This window comes from Pan troglodytes, chromosome 15 (genome assembly GCF_028858775.2).
Source record: "Pan troglodytes isolate AG18354 chromosome 15, NHGRI_mPanTro3-v2.0_pri, whole genome shotgun sequence".
NCBI classification, from domain to species: Eukaryota; Metazoa; Chordata; class Mammalia; order Primates; family Hominidae; genus Pan; species Pan troglodytes.
The window spans coordinates 37,497,437-37,518,356 of NC_072413.2; the positions used below are offsets into that span (position 1 = coordinate 37,497,437).

The window sequence follows — 20,920 nt, forward strand, 5'->3', positions numbered from 1 at the left end:
AGAGTTGTAACCTCAAAATGGTATAATGTTGGAGTACAAAAGCAACTAATATATCAAAATTTAACCAAGCTGTAACTGAAATTCCAAATTCTATTTTCACTTGTAAATTTTACTATTAAATGAGATATTGCAAAAGGACTAGCTGTAGTACTTGGCATATAAGAGATCTTTTACAAATGTTCCTTTTCTCATCTACTGCTATGATAGAAATAATTGAGGAAGCACTTTTATCTTCTTATTTATGTTCTAAGCTGAAATTTAATAGTGGTTGTCTTCAAGGAGCTCACTCTAGTTGGAGGACACAGATAAAAAAGTAATAATTTTAATATAGTGCTATAATAGTCACAGGGTGCTACTGATATGCAGGAGTAGCTGCCTAGTAGATTGATTGGGAGTGTTAGGTAGAGAGGGTGGGGAGAAGGAGCCTGGGAGAGTGTCCCAGAGAAGATCATATTTGAGCTGATTTTGAAGGAAGAGTAGGAGTTAGCCAGACAAAGAAAGGATAGGCATTCTAGGTTGAGAAGAGCACTTTTAAAGTAGTGAAGTGGGAGAGAATATGGCACTTCTGGAGCACAATAAGCAATTGAGTTTGATTGAACATAGGCTGAAGTTGAAGAAGTACAGAGGGGTCAAATAATAGGGAGTTCAACTCTATCTTGTAGATGATGGGGCACTATTGAATTTTAAGCAGGGAGTAAAATGAAAAAGTTTGATTTATAAAGTCTATCAATGCTGTCAAATAAAGATTAAAGGGGTAAAGACCAGAGGCAGGGAGTCCAGTCAAGAAGCTGTTGCATTAGTTCTGAAAATGAGGAAATAGCGAAAATCCAAATCAGGGTATACTAACTCAAATGAAATGAGTGAAGTGTGGGTAAAGGTGAGAACTGTAGCCAACTAGAGATTGTATGCGCTGTCTAAAGGATAAAGGTACTACTTGCCTTCAGCCTAGTTTCCCAGATGCTCTGATTTTCAAGAAAACCTGGAAATCTGGATTTTTGTGTGTGAAATCTCACAATTTTTAATACTGGCAAATATTCAGAGTAAAATAAAACACCATGCAGTTCAGAAAAAGTATTCTGTGAGTGGGATTTGGCCCACTAACCACATTTTTTAGCCTCTGGTCTAACATCCGATGGTGGCAGTCGAAATGATTGGAAGGACAAATTGGATAGATCTTTTGTAGACAGAATCGTTGGATTTAATGACTGACTGAATGCAGCATGGAGAATTATAAGGAAAAGTGAGGATACCAGGTTTCCAGCTCGGGGACCTGATAACTTATGAGGTTTCTAGCTTGGGGGACCTGTTAGATGGTGGTGCCATTGAGTCTTTGTGAAAACTGGGCTTAATAGCATACATCATTTTGCTTTCAGAGGCCTCTTCCTCACTTAATTTTTTTTTTGCTTGATTCAAGAGAGTTGACATTACATGATAAATAAGCTCAGAGAAATCATTAATTCATTCTGTATGATTTGGTGTTGAAGATGTTGATTATAAAACGTTCATTAGGCTGGGCATGGTGGCTCAGGCCTACAGGCCTGAGTGTAATCCCAGCACTTTGGGAGGCCAAAGTGGGCCGATCAGTTGAGGTCAAGAGTTCAAGGCCAACCTGGCCAACATGGTGAAACCTCGTCTCTACAAAAAATACAAAAATTAGCTGGCCGTGGTGGCGCGCATCTATAATCCCAGCTACTTGAGAGGCTGAGACACAAGAATTGCTTGAACCTGGGAAGCGGAGGTTGCAGTGAGCCAAGATCATGCCACTGCACTCCAGCCTGGGCCATAGAGTAAGACTCCGTCTCAAACAAACAAACAAAACAAAAACAGAAAAAGTTAGAAATCTGTCCCAGGTTAGGAGAAAAGAAAAACTAACAATAATGATAATTACAAAATAGTCCATAATAAAACTTTCAACTCCTCATGGAATTAATTCTACTTTTTGGTATGTCTTGCTGACCTCTTAACCCCCTCCTCCACAAATTATATGAATGAAGTTAAATAATTGAACAGATAATTTGCTGATCAACACATGATACTCACTTCTATATAAAGTGCTTATTTAATCAAGTCTATACTAAATATGCTTATTTTTGTGGACTCAGTAAACATAGTCAAATACATTTTACTTGGACAATTTTGGTTGAAATTATTTAGACATGAAAATATTGAATTTAAATTTATGTTAATTATCTTGTGATCTTGGAAAGTCACTTATTGTCTGGGAAGGAGTTCCAGTTTGAAAACTCCAATATCAGAAGCCGAGATGAGATCACAGGCTGCTGGTCAAAACTGGCTTTGTATTGTCTAAGAAAATTATGAATCAGTTGTCAACATTTAAAAGGTGAGCTCATATTAAAATCTGAATTTCTGGGTTCTCTTGAAAAAGTAGAAGACTGTGATACATAGTTGCCAATTTTTCTGGAGCAAAAAGAAACTCAAGTTGGTTAGTGCTTGCTTACATAGACATGGACTCTCCATTTTCCTACATTTATGTCAACTGCTTGGTCTCTACAGGGCTTTAAGTTCATAATCTTCAGACTAAATATTCTGAGAGTTCCTGCTAGATCTAGGATTCTAACAATCTGAATGTATCTATTAAGCACCCATAGTATAAATTTGAATAGCTGTAGTAAATGGAAAATTTGAGCAATTTTCCAGTTACATTTAGGTGAAAGGTTTCCTTTTCTTCTTGTCTAAATATTTTAGGTAATTCTTCCAATTCATTGTAGTTTCAGGTAGATTTTGTGCAGAACATACTTGCTTTGTAATGTTCAAGTACTAGGGATCAACACTACATTTTTCTTTTGAAAACTAAAATGATATTTCTTAAATGATTCCATCACATCAAAAGCAATGGAAAATTAAAGGAGGCAGCTTTTTAAAAAAAATATAACAAAGAAATTATGAGAAAGCAAAAGGTTTTGGAAAAAAATGATTTTTAATTTTTAAGATTCCAAAAATGTGAAGAAATTGGAATCAGCACTACTGAAAACTGAATAAGTGTTTTGCAAGTTCAAATATAGAAACTATCTAAAAAAGAAAAATAAACATAAATAGGAATTATGAGTAAAAAAAGAAAATATAGAACAAGCCAAGAGACTTATGCCAAGAATAGAATTTCCAGAAGGAGAGAAGGTAAATGAAGAGAAGGAAGCAACAATTCAAGAAATTTTAGAAAGAAAACTTATCTGAGCTTTAACGGTAATCAAGTTGGTTTTCAGTGAGATTCTTAATCCTGAGTTCTAGTTTGATTGCACTGTGGTCTGAGAGACTGTTATGATTTCCATTCTTTTGTATTTGCTGAGGTGTGTTTCACTTCTAATTAAGTGTTATGTGGTACTGAGAAAAATATTCTGTTGATTTGGGTTAGAGAGTTCTGTAGATGTCTATTAGGTCGGCTTGGTCCAGAGCTGAGTTGAAGTCCTGAATATCCTTGTTAATTTTCTGTCTTGTTGATCTGTCATAATATTGACAGTGGGGCATCAAAGTCTCCCAGTATTATTGTGTGGGAGTCTAAGTCTCGTTGTAGGTCTCTAAGAACTTGCTTTATGAATCTGAGTGCTCCTGTATCGGGTGCATATATATTTAGGATAGTTAGCTCTTCATGTTGCATTTATCCCTTTACCATTATGTAATGCCCTTCTCTTTTTTTTTGATCTTTGTTGGTTTCAAGACAGTTTTATCAGAGACTAGGATTGCAACTCCTGCTTTTTTTTTGCTTTCCATTTGCTTGGTAAATCTTTCTCCACCCCTTTGTTTTGAGCCTATGTGTGTCTTTGCACGTGAGATGGGTCTCCTGAATACAGCACACTGATGGGTCTTGACTCTTTATCCAATTTGCCAGTCTCTGTCTTTTAATTGGGGTATTTAGCCCATTTACATTTAAGGTTAATATTGTTATGTGTGAATTTGATCCTGTTGTCATGATGCTAGCTGGTTATTTTGCATATTAGTTGATGCAGTTTCTTCATAATGTCATTAGTCTTTATATTTTGGTGTGTTTTTGCAGTGGCTGGTACCAGTTTTTCCTTTCCATATTTAGTGCTTCTTTCAGGAGCCCTTGTAAGGCAGGCCTGTTGGTGACAAAATCCCTCAGCATTTGCTTGTCTGTAAAGGACTTTATTTCTCCTTCACTTTTGAAGCTTAGTTTGGCTGGATATGAAATTCTGGGTTGAAAATTGTTTTCTTTAAGAATGTTGAATATTGGCCCCCACTCTCTTCTGGCTTATAGGATTTCTGCAGAGAGATCTGCTGTTAGTCTGATGGGCTTCCCTTTGTAGGTAACCTGACCTTTCCCTCTGGCTGTCCTTAACATTTTTTCCTTCATTTCAACCTTGGTGAATCTGATGATTATGTGTCTTGGGGTTGCTCTTCTTGAGGAATATGCTAGTGGTGTTCTCTGTATTTCTTGAATTTAAATGTTGGCCTGCCTTGCTAGGTTGGGGAAGTTCTCCTGGATAATATCTGGAAGTGTGTTTTCCAACTTGGTTCCATTCTCTCCATTACTTTCAGGTACACCAACCAATCATAGATTTGGTCTTTTCAAATAGTCCCATATTTCTTGGAGGTGTTGTTTGTTCCTTTTCATACTTTTTTCTCTAATCTTGTCTTCACGCCTTATTTTAGTAAGTTAATCTTCAGTCTCTGATATCCTTTCTTCCTCTTGATTGATTTAGCTATTGATATTTGTGTATGCTTCACGAAGTTCTTATGCTGTGTTTTTCAGCTCCATCAGGTCATTTGTTCCTCTCTAAAATAGTTATTCTAGTTAGCATTTCCTGTAACCTTTTATCAAGGTTCTTGGCTTCCTTGCACTGGGTTAGAACATGCTCCTTTAGCTCAGAGGAGTTTGTTATTACCCACCTTCTGAAGCCTACTTCTGTGAATTCATCAATCTCATTCTCTGTTCAGTTTTGTGCCCTTGCTGGAGAGGACTTGCAATCATTTGGAGGAGAAGAGGCATTCTGGTTTTTGGAATTTTCAGCGTTTTTGTGCTGGTTTTTCCTTATCTTTATAGATTTATCTACTTCTGATCTTTGAGGCTGGTGACCTTTGGATGGGGTTTTTGTGTGTGGGTCCTTTATGTTGATGTTGATGTTGCTTTGTTTGTTAGTTTTCCTTCTAACAGTCAGGCCCCTCTTCTGCAGGTCTGCTGCAGTTTGCTGGAGGTCCACTCCAGACCCTGTTCGTCTGGATATCACCAGTGGAGGCTGCACAACAGTAAAGACTGCTGTCTGCTCCTTCCTTTGGACACTTCATCAAGGGGCACCGGCCTGATGCCTGCCAGAGCTCTCCTGTATGAGGTGTCTGTCGACCCCTGTTGGGAGGTCTCTCCCAGTCAGGAGGCGCGGGGGTCAGGAACTTACTTGAGGAAGCAGTCTGCCCCTTAGCAGAGCTGGTGCGCTGTGCTGATAGAATCCCTCTTGTTAGGATCAGTTGCTCTCTTTAGAGCCGGCAGGCAGGAACGATTAAATCCACAGAAGCTCTGCCCACAGCCGCCCCTTCCCCCAGGTGCTCTGTCCCAGGGAAATGGGGGTTTTGTCTGTAAGCCCCTAACTGGGGCTCTTACCTTTCCTTCAGAGATGCCCTGACCAGTGAGGAGGAATCTAGAGAAGCAGTTCCACCCAGTCCAGACCGCCCAGCCAAGGAGGCAGATTTTGGACAGCTACTAGTATACTGACTCTCCTGATTCAACAATGGAAAGAGAGGGAGAGTATCTCTTTCAAATCTCTGCAAGGAGCCTTGGCAAAAGTAATCTGAAAATTTAATGGATGTCTTTTGAAAATTTATTTCCCCTTAGCACTTTTCTTTTCTCTCTCTTTCCCTTTTTTTTCTATTTTTTGAGACAGGGTCTTGCTCTGTCACCCAGGGTGGAGTACAGTGGCCCTATCACAGCTCACTGCAGCCTCAGCCTGCTGGGCTGAAGCAATCCTCCCACCTCAGGCACCTGAGTAGCTGGGATTACAGGCATGTGCCACCATGCCTGGCTAGTTTTTTTTTTTTTTTTTTTTAAATACTTTAAGTTCTAGGGTACATGTGCACAACATGCAGTTTTGTTACATGTGTATACATGTGCTGTGTTGGTTTGCTGCACCATTAACTCATCATTTACATTAGGTATTTCTCCTAATGCTATCCCTCTCCTATCCCCCAGCCAACATGACAGGCCCCGGTGTGTGATGTTCCCCACTCTGTGTCCAAGCGTTCTCATTGTTCAATTCCCACCTATGAGTGAGAACATGTGGTGTTTGGTTTTCTGTCCTTGCAATAGTTTGCTCAGAATGATGGTTTCCAGCTTCATCCATGTCCCTGCAAAGGACATGAACTCATCCTTTTTTATGGTTGCATAGTATTCCATAGTGTATATGTGCCACATTGTCTTAATCCAGTCTGTCATTGATGGACATTTGGGTTGGTTCCAAGTCTGCTATTGTGAATAGTGCCGCAGTAAACATACGTGTGCATGTGTCATTATAGTAGCATGATTTATAATCCTTTGGGTATATACCCAGTAATGGGATCGCTGGGTCAAATGGTATTTCTAGTTTCAGATCCTTGAGGAATCGCCACACTGTCTTCCACAATGGTTGAACTAGTTTACAGTCCCACCAACAGTGTAAAAGCATTCCTATTTCCCCACATCCTCTCCAGCACCTGTTGTTTCCTGACTTTTTAATGATCACCATTTCAACTGGTGTGAGATGGTATCTCATTGTGGTTTTGATTTGCATTTCTCTGATGGCCAGTGATGATGAGCATTTTTTCATGTGTCTGTTGGCTGCATAAATGTCTTCTTTTGAAAAGTGTCTGTTCATATCCTTTGCCCACTTTTTGATGAAATGGTTTGATTTTTTCTTGTAAATTTTATTAAGTTCTTTGCAGATTCTGGAAATTAGACCTTTGTCAGATGGGTAGATTGCAAAAATTTTCTCCCATTCTTTAGGTTGCCTGTTCACTCTGATGGTAGTTTCTTTTTCTGTGCAGAAGCTCTTTAGTTTAATTAGATCCCATTTGTCAATTTTGGCTTTTGTTGCCATTGCTTTTGGTGTTTTATTCATGAAGTCCTTGTCCATGCCTATGTCCTGAATGGTATTGCCTAGGTTTTCTTCTAGGGTTTTTATGGTTTTAGGTCTATCATTTAAATCTTTAATCCATCTTGAGTTAATTTTTGTATAAGGTGTAAGGAAGGGATCCAGTTTCAGCTTTCTACATATTGCTAGCCAGTTTTCCCAGCACCATTTATTAAATAGGGGATCCTTTCCCCGTTTCTTGTTTTTTTTTTCTTTTTTTAAATTATACTTTAAGTTCTAGGGTACATGTGCACAACATGCAGGTTTGTTACATATGTATACATGTGCCATGTTGGTGTGCTGCACCCATTAACTTGTCATTTACATTAGGTATATCTCCTAGTGCTTCTCCCTCCCCCTCCCCTCACCCCACGACAGGCTCTGGTGTGTGATGTTCCCCTTCCTGTGTCCATGTGTTCTCATTGTTCAATTCCCACCTATGAGTGAGAATATGAGGTGTTTGGTTTTTTGTTCTTGCGATAGTTTGCTCAAAATGATGGTTTCCAGCTTCATCCATGTCCCTACAAAGGACATGAACTTATCCTTTTTTATGGCTGCATAGTATTCCATGGTGTATATGTGCCACATTTTCTTAATCCAGTCTATCATTGTTGGACATTTGGGTTGGTTCCAAGTCTTTGCTAATGTGAATAGTGCTGCAATAAACATACGTGTGCAGGTGCCTTTATAGCAGCATGATTTATAATCCTTTGGGTATATACCCACTAATAGGATGGCTGGGTCAAATGCTATTTCTACTTCTAGATCCTTGAGGAATCTCCAGACTGTCTTCCACAATGGTTGTACTAGTTTACAGTCCCACCAACAGTGTAAAAGCATTCCTATTTCTCCACATCCTCTCCAGCACCTGTTGTTTCCTGACTTTTTAATGATCACCATTCTAACTGGTGTGAGATAGTATCTCATTGTGGTTTTGATTTGCATTTCTCTGATGGCCAGTGATGATGAGCATTTTTTCATGTGTCTTTTGGCTGCATAAATGTCTTCTTTTGAGAAGTGTCTGTTCATATCCTTTACCCACTTGTTGATGGGGTTGTTTATTTTTTTCTTGTACATTTGTTTGAGTTCTTTGTAGACTCTGGATATTAGCCCTTTGTCAGATGAGTAGATTGCAAAAATTTTGTCCCATTCTGTAGGTTGCCTGTTCACTCTGATGGTAGTTTCTTTTGCTGTGCAGAAGCTCTTTAGTTTAATTAGATCCCATTTGTCAATTTTGGCTTTTGTTGCCATTGCTTTTGGTGTTTTAGACATGAAGTCCTTGCCCATGCCTATGTCCTGAATGGGATTGCCTAGGTTTTCTTCTAGGGTTTTTACGGTTTTAGGTCTAATATTTAAGTCTTTAATCCATCTTGAATTAATTTTTGTATAAGGTGTAAGGAAGGGATCCAGTTTCAGCTTTCTACATATGGCTAGCCAGTTAGCTTTCTACATATGGCTAGCAGTTTTCCCAGCACCATTTATTAAATAGGGAATCCTTTCCCCATTTCTTGTTTTTGTCAGGTTTGTCAAAGATCGGATGGTTGTATATGTGTAGTGTTATTTCTGAGGCCTGTGTTCTGTTCCATTGGTCTATATCTCTGTTTTGGTACCAGTACCATGCTGTTTTGGTTACTGTAGCTTTGTAGTATAGTTTGAAGTCAGGTAGCATGATGCCTCCAGCTTTGTTCTTTTTGCTTAGGACTGTCTTGGCAATGTGGGCTCTTTTTGGTTCCATATGAACTTTAAAGTAGTTTTTTCCAATTCTGTGAAGGAAGTCATTGATAGCTTGATGGGGATGGCATTGAATCTATAAATTACCTTGGGCAGTATGGCCATTTTCACAATATTGATTCTTCCTATCCATGAGCATGGAATGTTCTTCCATTTGTTTGTGTCCTCTTTTATTTCAATGAGCAGTGGTTTGTAGTTCTCCTTGAAGAGGTCCTTCGCATCCCTTGTAAGTTGGATTCCTAGGTATTTTATTCTCTTTGAAGCAATTGTGAATGGGAGTTCACTCATGATTTGGCTCTCTGTTTGTCTGTTATTGGTGTATAAGAATGCTTGTGATTTTTGCACATTGATTTTGTATCCTGAGACTTTGCTGAAGTTGCTTATCAGCTTAAGGAGATTTTGGGCTGAGACGATTGGGTTTTCTAAATAGACAATCATGTCACCTGCAAACAGGGGCAATTTGACTCCCTCTTTTCCTAACTGAATACCCTTTATTTCCTTCTCTTGCCTGATTGCCCTAGCCAGAACTTCGAACACTGTGTTGAATAGGAGTGGTGAGAGAGGGCATCCCTGTCTTGTGCCAGTTTTCAAAGGGAATGCTTCCAGTTTTTGCCCTTTCAGTATGATATTGGCTGTGGGTTTGTCATAAATAGCTCTTATTATTTTGAGATATGTCCCATCAATACCTAGTTTATTGAGAGTTTTTAGCATGAAGGGCTGTTGAATTTTGTCGAAGGCCTTTTCTGCATGTATTGAGATAATCATGTGGTTTTTGTCTTTGTTTCTGTTTATGTGATGGATTACATTTATTGATTTGTGTATGTTGAACCAGCCTTGCATCCCAGGGATAAAGCCAACTTGATCTTGATGGATTGTTCTTTTTTTTTTTTTTTCTAAATTTTTTGTAGAGACGAGAGCTCACTATCTTGCCCAGGCCAGTCTGGAGCTCCTGAGCTCAAGGGAATCCTTCTGCCTTAGTCTCCCAGAGTGCTAGGATTATAGGCTTGAGCCATCATGCCCAGCATCTTTCTTTTCTTTTCTTTCTTCTTTTCCTTTCCTTTCCTTTCCTTCCCTCTTATTTTCTCTTTTCCTTTATTTGCCTTCCTTCCCCTCTCTCTCTCTCTCTTTTTTTTTTTTCTGAGACAGAGTTTCACTCAGTCACCGAGGCTGGAGTGCAGTGGTGTGATCTCAGCTCACTGCAATCTCGGCCTCCTGGGTTCAAATGATTTTGCTGCCTTAGCTTCCCAAATAGCTGGGATTACAGGTGCACACCACCATGCCCAGCTAATTTTTTGTATTTTTTAGTAGAGACGGGGTTTCACCATGTTGGCCAGGCTGGTCTCGAACTCCTGACCTCGTGTGATTCGCCCGCCTTGGCCTCCCAAAGTGCTGGGATTATAGGTGTGAGCCAACCACGCCCAGCCCTTCCTTTCTTTCTTATTTCCATGTTTATTTTGGATTCAAGGGGTACATGTACAGGTTTGTTACAAGGGTTGATTTCGTGATGCTGAGATTTGGGCTTCTATTGATTCTGTCATCCAGATAGTGAACATAGTATTCAGTGGGAAGTTTTTCAGTCCTTGACCTGCTCCCTTCCTCATTTTTGAGTCCCTAGTGTTTATTTTTCTCATCTTTATGTCTGTACGTACCCAAGATTTAGCTGCCACTTATAAGTGAGAACATGTGATAGTTGGTTTGCAGTTTCTACGTTAATTCGCTCAGGATAATGGCCTCCATCTGCATCCATGTTGCTGCAAAGAACATGATTTCATTTTTATGGCTGCATAGTATTCCATAGTGTATATGTACCACATTTTCTTTATCCAATGCACCATTGATGGGCACCTAGGGTGAGTCCATGTCTTTGCTATTGTGAATAGTGCTGCAATGAACATGAGAGTGCATGTGTCTTTTGTTAGAACGATTTACTTTCTTTGGGTATATACCCAGTAATGACATTGCTGGGTCGAATGGTGGTTCTATTTTTAACACTGCTTTTTTTTCTATTTTACAATTGAGGAGCCTCTTTGAGTTCTAATGTTTATATATTCTTAAGTAGAATGCTTCATTTATTCACAGAATATACAATGGAAATTATCCAGCTATTGTTCAACAGGTAGTTCCTGATTCAATATGTTCTGAGAACAACTCTTACATCACTAGTACAGAGATTAAAGATGTGGCTCCACAATTTTGATTTTCTTCCAAAAGAGTAAATCTTAAAGTCTGTGACACTGCCTGTTTAATTAAAAGGGAGTAACTAGTACTTACAGCTTTGCAATGGGGCCCTTCATAAGGGAAATCAGTGTCTAGGTTGTGAACAAAGTTTACTGGTTAGCATGTTTCCGATGTTCTTGGATGTTTTCTAGTATCTATCACAAACACTAACAGCATTTGTTCTAACATCTGCTTTAAAACAGGTACTATATAAGACCAAAAAAATCCCATGTCTACTTATGGAGGACAGTCTTTGAATATCTTTTAAATGATAGAGATCATGTACTCTATATGAATAGGCTATAGAATAAAACATTTTAGTTTTTATCAGTTATCAAATTCAGGATTTTTCTTTTCAATTATAGATTGTAAGAGGGTAGTAATATGTACATTTTAAAAAACATATATAGGTGCGTATATATGTGTGTGAGTATATATATGTACTTAACAACGAGTGAGGTCCATGAAATTGGGTTATGGGTTGGTAGTCACAACTCCACCTGTAGCACCCCTTTACCACACAAATGTCAAAACGGGATCACAGTGTGGAAACAGAAGAGTGCAGGATATATTAGAATCTGAAATCTTTCTCAAGGATATGAGGTGCCTGGTAGAACTTTATTTACATGTTAGGAAATTTTAACATGAGCTTTTCAAGAAATGGAATTGAAAGTCCAGAGGAAGAGGTGAGTTTATAACTATTTAGCATACTGAAACAAATGAGGTTTGGAATTTTGCACTAAGTTTGTTAAGCTTTACTGTGTTTTTGCTATGGGGGAAACTTGGATTTTTCTTTTTTTTTCATTTTATCCTCTGTCCTTAATATTTTTAATATTTGGAGTGGTAATTACTGAAAATTGGAGAGGGACATAGAGTGACTTAGGGAGGGCAAAGGGAGGTTTTTTTTTGTTTTCGTTTTTTGAAAGTTCTAAAACCTGAAAATGATTCTGGAGTCTTCCGAAAATGTTCAGACACATTGAAGAATTTTTATTGAGTAATACAATGTTCTAATTGAGGCATACACATTGTTCTAGGAGTCTGTGAAATTCTAAAGATAAAAGTTTGATTATGCTTGTTTTGACTTTAATGAACTATTCACATAATTTTAATACACAGTGTCTAACACGTATGAAAGTTGTGTAATACCTTATACCTTAACAATGGAGAATTACTAAGTAATTTCGGCTACTCTGATATTAGCATTTCCTGAAACTCCTCAGGCTGATGTGGCAAAGGAGAAATAGCAATCTGAGTTCTGAAAAGCTAGGCCGCATTTTGGTCCTGAAAAATCACTTGCTGTGAACTTGGGCCAGTTTTTGATTTTTTAAATGGCATAACAATTCGTTGCTACAAGAGGTTACATCAGGAAAATTTCCTAAGGATTTAAGATTTTGTTCATCTATTGAGTTCTTTCGGGTGACTTGTTTAGGAGGAAGTATCTGCTCCTTTTTGAGTTGCTTCACCAAAGTACTTGAGTGAGAAGGCAGAATATAATGAGAATGATCATGCTGGCAAAGAAGACATATATATGAGATGGGTTATCCTTTACACCTACGTCAGCTAAAACCATCTCCTACGAACAAATCCAGCACTTGGCATTTTATTCGACGGTCCTAAAAATAGAGTCCTAAATTTAGGAGGCAAGGTGCTACTTTTAGCTCCTCTTCTCGGAGGAAAACAGCACGCACCGCGCCAGGCCAAGGTCCACGAGGATTTGATTTAGCATTTGGGTAACTGGCCGCTAATGGAACTGAAGACAGCTGGGCCTAACAAGTGCCCAGGTGACTCAGGTAAGCGAGGAAACCAGATCGAGGTTCTCTTGCGTGGGACAGGTTAAACTCTGACCAAACCACAGCTGAGCCGGGACGCCTTCCTGTCCAAAGTCCAAAGTCCGGACATGGTTGGCAGGGCGCACCGGCGCGTGCCCCGCAGGCCATTTTTCTGACTGGAATGACGGCGGCGGCTGGCTTCTCGGGGCTGCCGGGGTCTCCCGGGGTACGCCGCCGTCAGGACTTCTGCAGGGCGCAGACAGCAGGCTCCAGGGAGGCTGCGGAAAGAAAGCCTTGGGTGTCGGGGCTGGGCCTGGCGTCGGCCCCTGGGTCGGGGGCGGGGGTTGCGCCGAGACGCCTCTAGGAGAAGCCTCGCCGCCGCCGCCACCGCGGCCGCCCGAGGCGGGTGACCTTGGGACATAGCCCTGGTCTTTGGGGTTGTGCGGCTCACACGACAGCGCACAGTATGAGGCCGAATCCCATCCTCTAGTCCCAAGCCGCTCCACTACCAGGGCTGGGTGGCTTCGCCAGGTAGAGCGCCGGCCCCTTTAAGAGCGAACGACCCGGACACGTCTGCGAAGCTTGCGCGAAGAAGGGGAAGTGTGCGGCAGTCCGCGCCTCCCCGCCTTCTCGCGGCTGCCCGGCCGAAACCAAACCGAGGGGTGGGGTGGCGAGGACAGGGTACGTCGCAGGCTTATGCGGGTCGGGCTCGGACCTGCGCTGCCTCAGGATGTAAAGTATAACAAGAGGGTCGGGATGGGCAGCGTAGGCCTGTGAGGCCTGTGGGTGCCCCTGTCCCCCAGCTCCCCCCGCAGCCGGCTCCGCAGTGGTCCACTCCGGTTGCCGGGTGCGGATTCGGGTTCCGGACCGAAGGCTGTGTGTTCTCCGCCGTTTACTGTGGCCCCGACAGGCCGGGGTTACTGTGGCGACCACGAGAGCAGCTTTGGCGCTATGGAGGAGCCCGGGGCTACCCCTCAACCGTATTTGGGGCTGCTCCTGGAGGAGCTACGCAGGGTGAGCCCAGGCGCGATGAGTGTTACATGGCCCAGGGGTCGCGGGAGCCGCCGGGGGAAGGAAGCAGTAGACCGGCTTTGGGGTCTAAGCCGCCGTGGTCAGAGGTCCCGAAGCCAGTCCTCGTCTGCTGCCCGGCTCCCGCCCGTGTTCGAGGCAGTAGTTAGGCTCGTAGGGCGCTTGAGTGGTTTTTGTGTGATGGAGGAGGACCTGGGGCTCTGGGAAGGTGAAGAAACCACTTGCTTAGCTGGACTTTGCAAAGATGTAAATGTTTCCCGATTCCTAAAACTAATTAGCCTTTCTGCTATGTTGTTTATTTTGAGCAGAGACACGTGGTTCCTTCGACTGTGAGAAACTTGAGGACTGTTCCTTTAAATTAGTTACATTTACTGATGTAACTTCTCGTTGAACCTTGAAAGAACACCTGAGGTTGGGCGGGGAGTTGAAATTTTGATTCTGCATTTTTTTTTTTTTTGGTAAAGAATGAATGCCCTTTTGAGATGCTCTACCATGAGTGAGATTGTTCTTCCCTTCTGTCTTGTTAATGTACAGTCTAGAGATAGTAAACTCCCAGTGTTCAAATTTTGTTTTTTATTTTTCAGGTCTAGTTTATAATCAAGTTGTAGAGATTTTTCTCCTTAAGTGTTTCTAGGTATCTTTGTTGACATGTGTAGGGGCATTTATGTCGCCGTGTTTTTTAAAACTGGATTAAATCTTTAAAAAGACCACTTAATTATTGAGGCAGTTACGATTATGTTTTCTTGTTATGTGAATTAAAGGTAGTGTTGCCATGGTGTTTATGAGTTCATAGTTTGTCTAGTGCATACGCATATGTATGTATTTAATATGAAAAGAGCACCTTTATGGAGATTCTAAATGGACTAAGACTTAGTTTTGGCCACTAGCATCATGTTGTCTGTTAAGAGAGAGAAGACAAAAAAAAAATAGTACAAAGTAGAAACTGATGAAGTGCTTACCTAAGCATACACACACAGTGCAGGGAACTAGGAGCTGTATTACTTAGAGTGTAAAGTGGGCTTAGGGAGTGATGTGCAGTGATGCTTGCCGGAGATGTAAGTAGGTTCCAAGTGCTGTAGGTGTTGGAGAGCTGTTGAAGGCTTTTCCGTGGTTACACTTGTGGTTTAAAATTTAAGCTCTTCTTGATAGTAGCATGTAGATTAGATGTCAGGGAAACAAAACTTGAAATAGGGATTAAGGGAGAGGTGACAGTAGTAGGGATAGGAAAGAGGGTACTGTGTGGAGAAATAGCCTCTAAGAGCTAAAATATGTTTGACTTTATTGATTGCATGTGAAGGGTGAGAGAGAAGGAATCTAGAAGGACTCTCAGGTTTCTGGCTGTGGTAACTTATTCATGGAGGTAGGGTTTATAGAAAGAGAAGCATATTTCCCTTTCTTCACTAAAAACAATAATAATCAAGATTTAGTTTTTATAGGACTGCCAATGTACAGAGACATGGAGAAATGCAGCCAGATTTTGCAGTTTTCTCTAGTCTGGTGCGTTGTATCTTCACCTGCACAGTTTTTTTTTTGTTTTTTTTTTTTTTTTTTTTTTTTTTTTTGCTAAATGCGAGTACCCTGGCCTGGGGGCTAGGATGGCGCAACATTGTTCTGCTTTAAATTTTTTTTTTATTTTTAAAAATTATTTTGTATTGAGATATATTCACACAACATAAAATTCATCCTTTTATAATGTCCATTTCAGTGCTTTTTTTGTTAAATTCACTATGTTATGCAACTGTCAGCACAGTTCCTCAACATTTTTATTACCCCAGAAAATAAACTCTACTGATTAGCAGTCTTAATTCCCACCCCTCATCCCTTGACAACCACTAATCTATTTTCTGTCTCTATGAACATGTCTATTCTGCATGTGTCATGTAGTCATACTATATGTGGCCTTTTGTCTGGCTTCTTTTACTTAGCATGTTTTCAAGGCTTATCCATGTTGTAGCATGTAACAGAGCTTCATTTCTTTTTTCTTTCTTTTTTTTTTTTTGAGACAGGGTCTCATCCCTGTCACCCAGGGGGGAGTGCAGTGGCTTGATCTCAGCTCACTGCAGCTTAGACCTCTCTGGCTCAGGTGATCCTCCCACCTCAGCCTCCTGAATAGGTGGGACCACAGCACATGCCACCAGGCCTGGCTAATTTTTTTGTATTTTTTGTAGAGACAGGGTTTCTCCATGTTACCCAGGCTGGTCTTGAGCTCCTAGGCTCAAGTGATCTGCCCACCTCGGCCTCCGAAAATGCTGGGATTACAGGCGTGAGCCACTTCGCCTGGCCCTTCATTTCTTTTTATGGTGAAAAAATATTCCGTTGTGTGACTATATCACATTTATGTCATAGTTGATGGACATATGGATTATTAATACTTTTTGGCTATTATGAATAATGCTGCTTTGTGTATAAGTTTTTATATATGTTTTTAGTTCTCCTGGGTAAGTACCTGGGGTGGAATCGCTGAGTCATATTTACCATATGTTTAACTTTTTGAGAACTGCCAAATTGTTTTCCAGAGGTCACACCATTTTACATCCCCACCAGCAGTTTATGAGGGTTTCGGTTTTCTGCATCCCCTCCAACGCTTGTGATTTTCTGTTTTCTTTTGTTTTTAATTGCCACCCTTGTGGGTGTACAAGTGAGTGGTATTTCACTCTGTTGTTTTTTTTTTTTTTTTGAGACTGAGTCTTGCTCTATCACCCAGGCTGGAGTGCAGTGGCGTGATCTCGGCTCACTGCAGCCTCCACCTCCCAGGTTCAAGTGATTCTCCTGCCTCAGCCTCCTGTGTAGCTGGGACTATAGGCACTAACCACCACACCTGGCTAATTTTTGTATTTTTAGTAGAGACAGGTTTCACCATGTTGGCCAGGATGGTCTCGATCTCCTGACCTTGTGATCCACCCGCCTCGGCCTCCCAAAGTGCAGGGATTACAGGTGTGAGCCACTGCACCCGGCCTTACTCTGTTTTTTGTTGTTGTTGTTGTTGTTTGTTTGTTTTGTTTTTTAAGAGATGGGGTCTTGCTTTGTTGCCCAGGCTGGAGCGTAGTGGCGTGATCATAGCCCACTGCTGCCTTAAATTCCTGGCCTCAAGGGATCCTCCTGCCTCAGCCTTCCACAGAGCTGGTGTTACAGATGTGAGCCACCACACCAGGCCTTGTAGTTGTTTTGATTTGTATTTTCCTAGTAACTAATGATGTTGAGCATGTGCTTATTGTTTATATCTTCTTTGGGGAAATGTCTATTGATTTCCTTTTGCTCATTTAAAAAATGGGTGGTCTTTTTATTGTTGAGTTATAAGCATTCTTTATACATTTAGGGTGCTAAATGCTTACCAGATAAATGATTTAGAAAGATTTTCTCTCATTCTGTGCATTTTCTTTTCACCTTCTTGGTGTGTCCTTTGAAGCGTAAGCATTCTAAATTTTGATTAAGTCTAATTTATCTTTTCTTCCTTTGGTTGCTTGTGCTTTTGGTGTCATAGCTAAGAAACCGTTGCTTAAGACAAGGTTACAAACATTTACAGTTATGCTTCCTTCTAAGAGTTTTAGCTCTTATGGGAAGTTCTTCAATCCACTTTGAGTGATTTTGTTTCCATATATGTTATGAAGAATGGGTCTAGATTCATTCCTTGGCATGTGGATATTTATTGGCTTATTCTAGTATGATTTGTTTGAAAGAACTGTTTTTTCCTCATTGATTTGTCTTAATACTGTTGAAAATAATTTACCATAAATTTAAGGGTTTATTTCTGGACTCTGATTTCTATTTCATTGGTCTGTGTCTGTCCCTATGCCATTACTACATTATCTTTAAAACATTTTTTTACCCAATGTCTTGATTATTGTTTCTTTGTAGTAAGATACAGTAGGGAAGTATGAGTCCCCCGGCATTGTTTTTGTTTATCCACATTCTTTTTCTCTATCAATATTGTTTTGGCTATGTGGAGTCCCTTGCATTTCTATATAAATTTTAGGAATTCAGTTTTAGGAATTTAGGATTCACTTTGTCCATTTCTGCAAAAAAGGCAGTTGGAATTTTAATAGGGGTTGCATTGAGTCTGTAGATCAGTTTAGGGAGTATTGCTCTCTTAATAATATTAAGTCTTCCAAGCTGGGTGCAGTGGTTCATGCTTGTAATCCCAGCACTTTGGGAGACCAAGGTGAGCAGATCATTTGAGCCCAGGACTTCAAGACCAGCCCGGGCAACTTGGTGAAACTGTTGTGGTCTTTCTGCTCCTTAGCTCAGCTAGGTCCAAGTTCTTGTCTCACAACCAAGAAGAATTAGGCATGCGGACCCCAGAGAGTGAGTGGAATAGAATTTATTAAGTGAAAGGAAAGCTCTCAGCAAAGAGGGAATGCAGGGGGTGGTTCCCCTACCAGAAGGCAGGAAAGTCCCCCTGTGTGGCTGGGTCTGCAGCCTTTTGTGGACTCAGAATGGGGAGTGCGTGCTGATTGGTTTGTGAGTATGCAAAAAAGGTTAAAGCAAAGACACCACTTAGAGGTGGGCGTGACAATGTAGACAGCTAATTAGGAGGCCGGGTGCGGTGACTCATGCCTGTAATCCCAGCACTTTGGGAGGCTGATGGGGGTGGATCACGAGGTCAGGAGTTTGAGACCAGCCTGGCCAACATGGTGAAACCCTTCTCTACTAAAGATACAAAAAATTAGCTGAGCATGGTGGTGTGCGTCTGTAATCCCACCTACTCAGGAGGCTGAGGCAGGAGAATCGCTTGAACCCGGGAGGCGGAGGTTGCCGTGAGCTGAGATTGTGCCATTGCACTCCATCCTGGGTGACAGGGCGAGACTCCATCCCAAAAAAAAGAAAAAGAAAACTTATTAGTAAAGGGTAGGTATATGTAAAATTGGTGAAAGATGGGGATCAATCAGAGGAAAGTGGGCCAAACAAGAAGGCAAGTTCTCAATCTGGTCCAAGGATTTAACTTGTGGCTTGGCTTTCAGGCTTTAAACTGTCTTTGGCTTGAAGTTGGGGTTTCACTAGGGACCCGCCCCTATCTGCCTGGGCATTTGGCTGCCTCCTGCCACTCTCAAAATCCTGTCTCTAAAAGAAATACAAAAATTAGTTGGGCAAGGTGGCATGTGCCTGTAGTCCTGCTGCTTGGGAGGCTGAGGTGGGAGGATCATCTGAGCCTGGGGAGGGCAAGGCTGCAGTGAGCCAAGATCGCACCACTGCACTCCAGCCTGGGTGACAGACTCAGTCCCTGTCTCAAACAAAGAAGTCTTCCAGCCCATGGACATGGATTGGCTTTAGATTTATTTAAGTCTTCCTTCGTTGCTTTCCACAATATTTTGTAGTTTCAGGGTGCACTTCTTGTGTTAAATGTATTCCTAATAATCTTATTCTTTTTGATGCTATTATAGATGGAAATGTTTTCTTTATTTCATTTTCAGGTTGCTCATTGCTGTTGTATAGAAATTCAACTGATTTTTCTATGTTGATTTTGTATTCTGCAATTTTGCTGAACTTAATAGCTCTGATAGTTTTTCTATAGGTTCTTTAGGATTTTCTCTATGTATAGAATAGCATTATGTCATCTTCAAACAGTTTTTCTTCTTCCTTTCCAGTCTGGATGCCTTTTATTTATTTTTCTTTCCTAATTGCTCTGGCTAGAACCTCCATTACAATGTGGAATACATGTTGATAGAGCGGACATTATTGTTCCTGATCTTAGGAGAAAAGCTTTTTTTTTTTTTTTCCCTCATCTTTAAGTATGATGTTAACTGTAGGTTTTGCATAGATGTTCCTTGTCAGGTTGAGGAAATTCCCTCAAATCGTACTTTGTTGAGTGTGTTTTGTTTTGTTGTTGTTTGTTTGGGACAGGGCCTCACTCTGTTGCCCAGGCTGGAGTGCAGTGGCATGATCATGATTCACTGCCATCTCGACTTCCTGGGCTCAGGTGATTCTCCCACCTCGGCCTTCTGAGTAGCTGGGACCACAGGCATGTGCCATCATGCTTGGCTAATTTTTGTTGAATGTTTTGATATGAAACGGTGCTAGATATAGTCAAATGCTTTTTCTGTGTCTATTGAGATGATCATGCGTTTTTTTTTCTCTTCATTTTCTTAATATGGTTTATAAGATTATTGTATGTTAAACCAACCTTGCATTTCTGGGATAAATCCCACTTGGTCATGGTACATAATCCTTTTTATGTGTTGCTGGATTTGGTTTGTCAATTTTTTTTTTTGAGGATTTTTGCATCTGGAGTCATAAGATATATTGGTGTGTGATTTTCTTTTCTTGTGTGATGTATTTGTCTGGCTTTTAGGGTAAATACCAGCCTCATAGAATAAGTTAGGAAGTATTTCTTCCTCCTCTATGTTTGGGAAGAGTTTGAGAGTGATTGGTGTTAATGTTTTATCTTGGAGAGGTGTACCTTCATGGAACTTTGTGTTATAGTCAAGTATTCACAGGGTCTGCATGTTGACATTCTTTTTGTTATTAGTATATATCATGTTTGAAGTTAGATGAAAAACAATTTTAGTTTATTCTTAGTATATTTTATCAACCTGATTAATTGATTTTTTTTAAAGCTACTTGATCTTGAACTCCTTTAGTACTCATGTTTTGGAAATGGAATAGATTTTAAGTGTTCTGTGATTAATCACTACGGTACTTTATGGAGGGTTACTCTTGGAGGGGTTACCCATCACCCTTTAAATTTAAGTTTATCAGATTACATGTAATTCTGTATTATATTTGTTGATATTTGAGAAATTTGGTTGTTCTTTCTATGTTTTTGTGAGATAGGGTGTTATGTTGTAGATAAAATTTAAGGGTGAAAAATCTCCTTGAGAAAGCCAGAATAATTTAGACCAGAGCAATGAATTTGAGATGAATCCTTTAGAACTCAGTTTCTTTTTTTCTTTTTTTTTTTTTTTTGAGATGGAGTCTCACTCTGTCACCCAGGCTGGAGTGCAGTGGCGCGATCTTGGCTCACTGTAGCCTCCTCCCGGGTTCAGGCAATTCTTGTATCTCAGCCTCCCAAGTAGCTGGGATTACAGGCTTACGCCACCATGCCCAGCTAATTTTTGTATTTTTGGTAGAGATGGGGTTTCACCACGTTGGCCAGATTGGTCTCAAACT

The 20,920-nt window shown here is 40.6% G+C and overlaps 1 protein-coding gene and 1 long non-coding RNA gene across 51 annotated transcripts in view; one reads left to right on the top strand and one right to left on the bottom strand.

Annotated features, from left to right (window-relative positions):
• The window catches only part of MIA2 (MIA SH3 domain ER export factor 2), a 114,861-nt gene that overhangs the window by 19,844 nt on the left and 74,097 nt on the right, over nt 1–20,920 (top strand). For 6 of the 50 annotated variants that reach the window (XM_063792866.1, XM_063792870.1, XM_063792868.1 and 3 more), the window contains exon 7: nt 5,148–5,303. The exons of 4 other annotated variants lie outside the window; for them this stretch is intronic. In XM_063792866.1, the coding sequence (XP_063648936.1) occupies nt 5,148–5,303 (156 nt within the window). Of the gene's footprint in view, nt 1–5,147; nt 5,304–11,533; nt 11,705–12,578; nt 12,809–12,937; nt 13,802–20,920 lie in introns of those variants that run through there. 40 more of the 50 variants (XM_063792873.1, XM_063792876.1, XM_063792875.1 and 37 more) reach the window with 30 other exon arrangements.
• LOC134808288 (uncharacterized) lies at nt 11,981–13,374 on the bottom strand. The gene is made up of 2 exons (XR_010150916.1): nt 13,297–13,374; nt 11,981–13,065 (listed from the first exon to the last, which is right to left on the bottom strand). It is a non-coding gene; the product is annotated as an uncharacterized LOC134808288 (long non-coding RNA).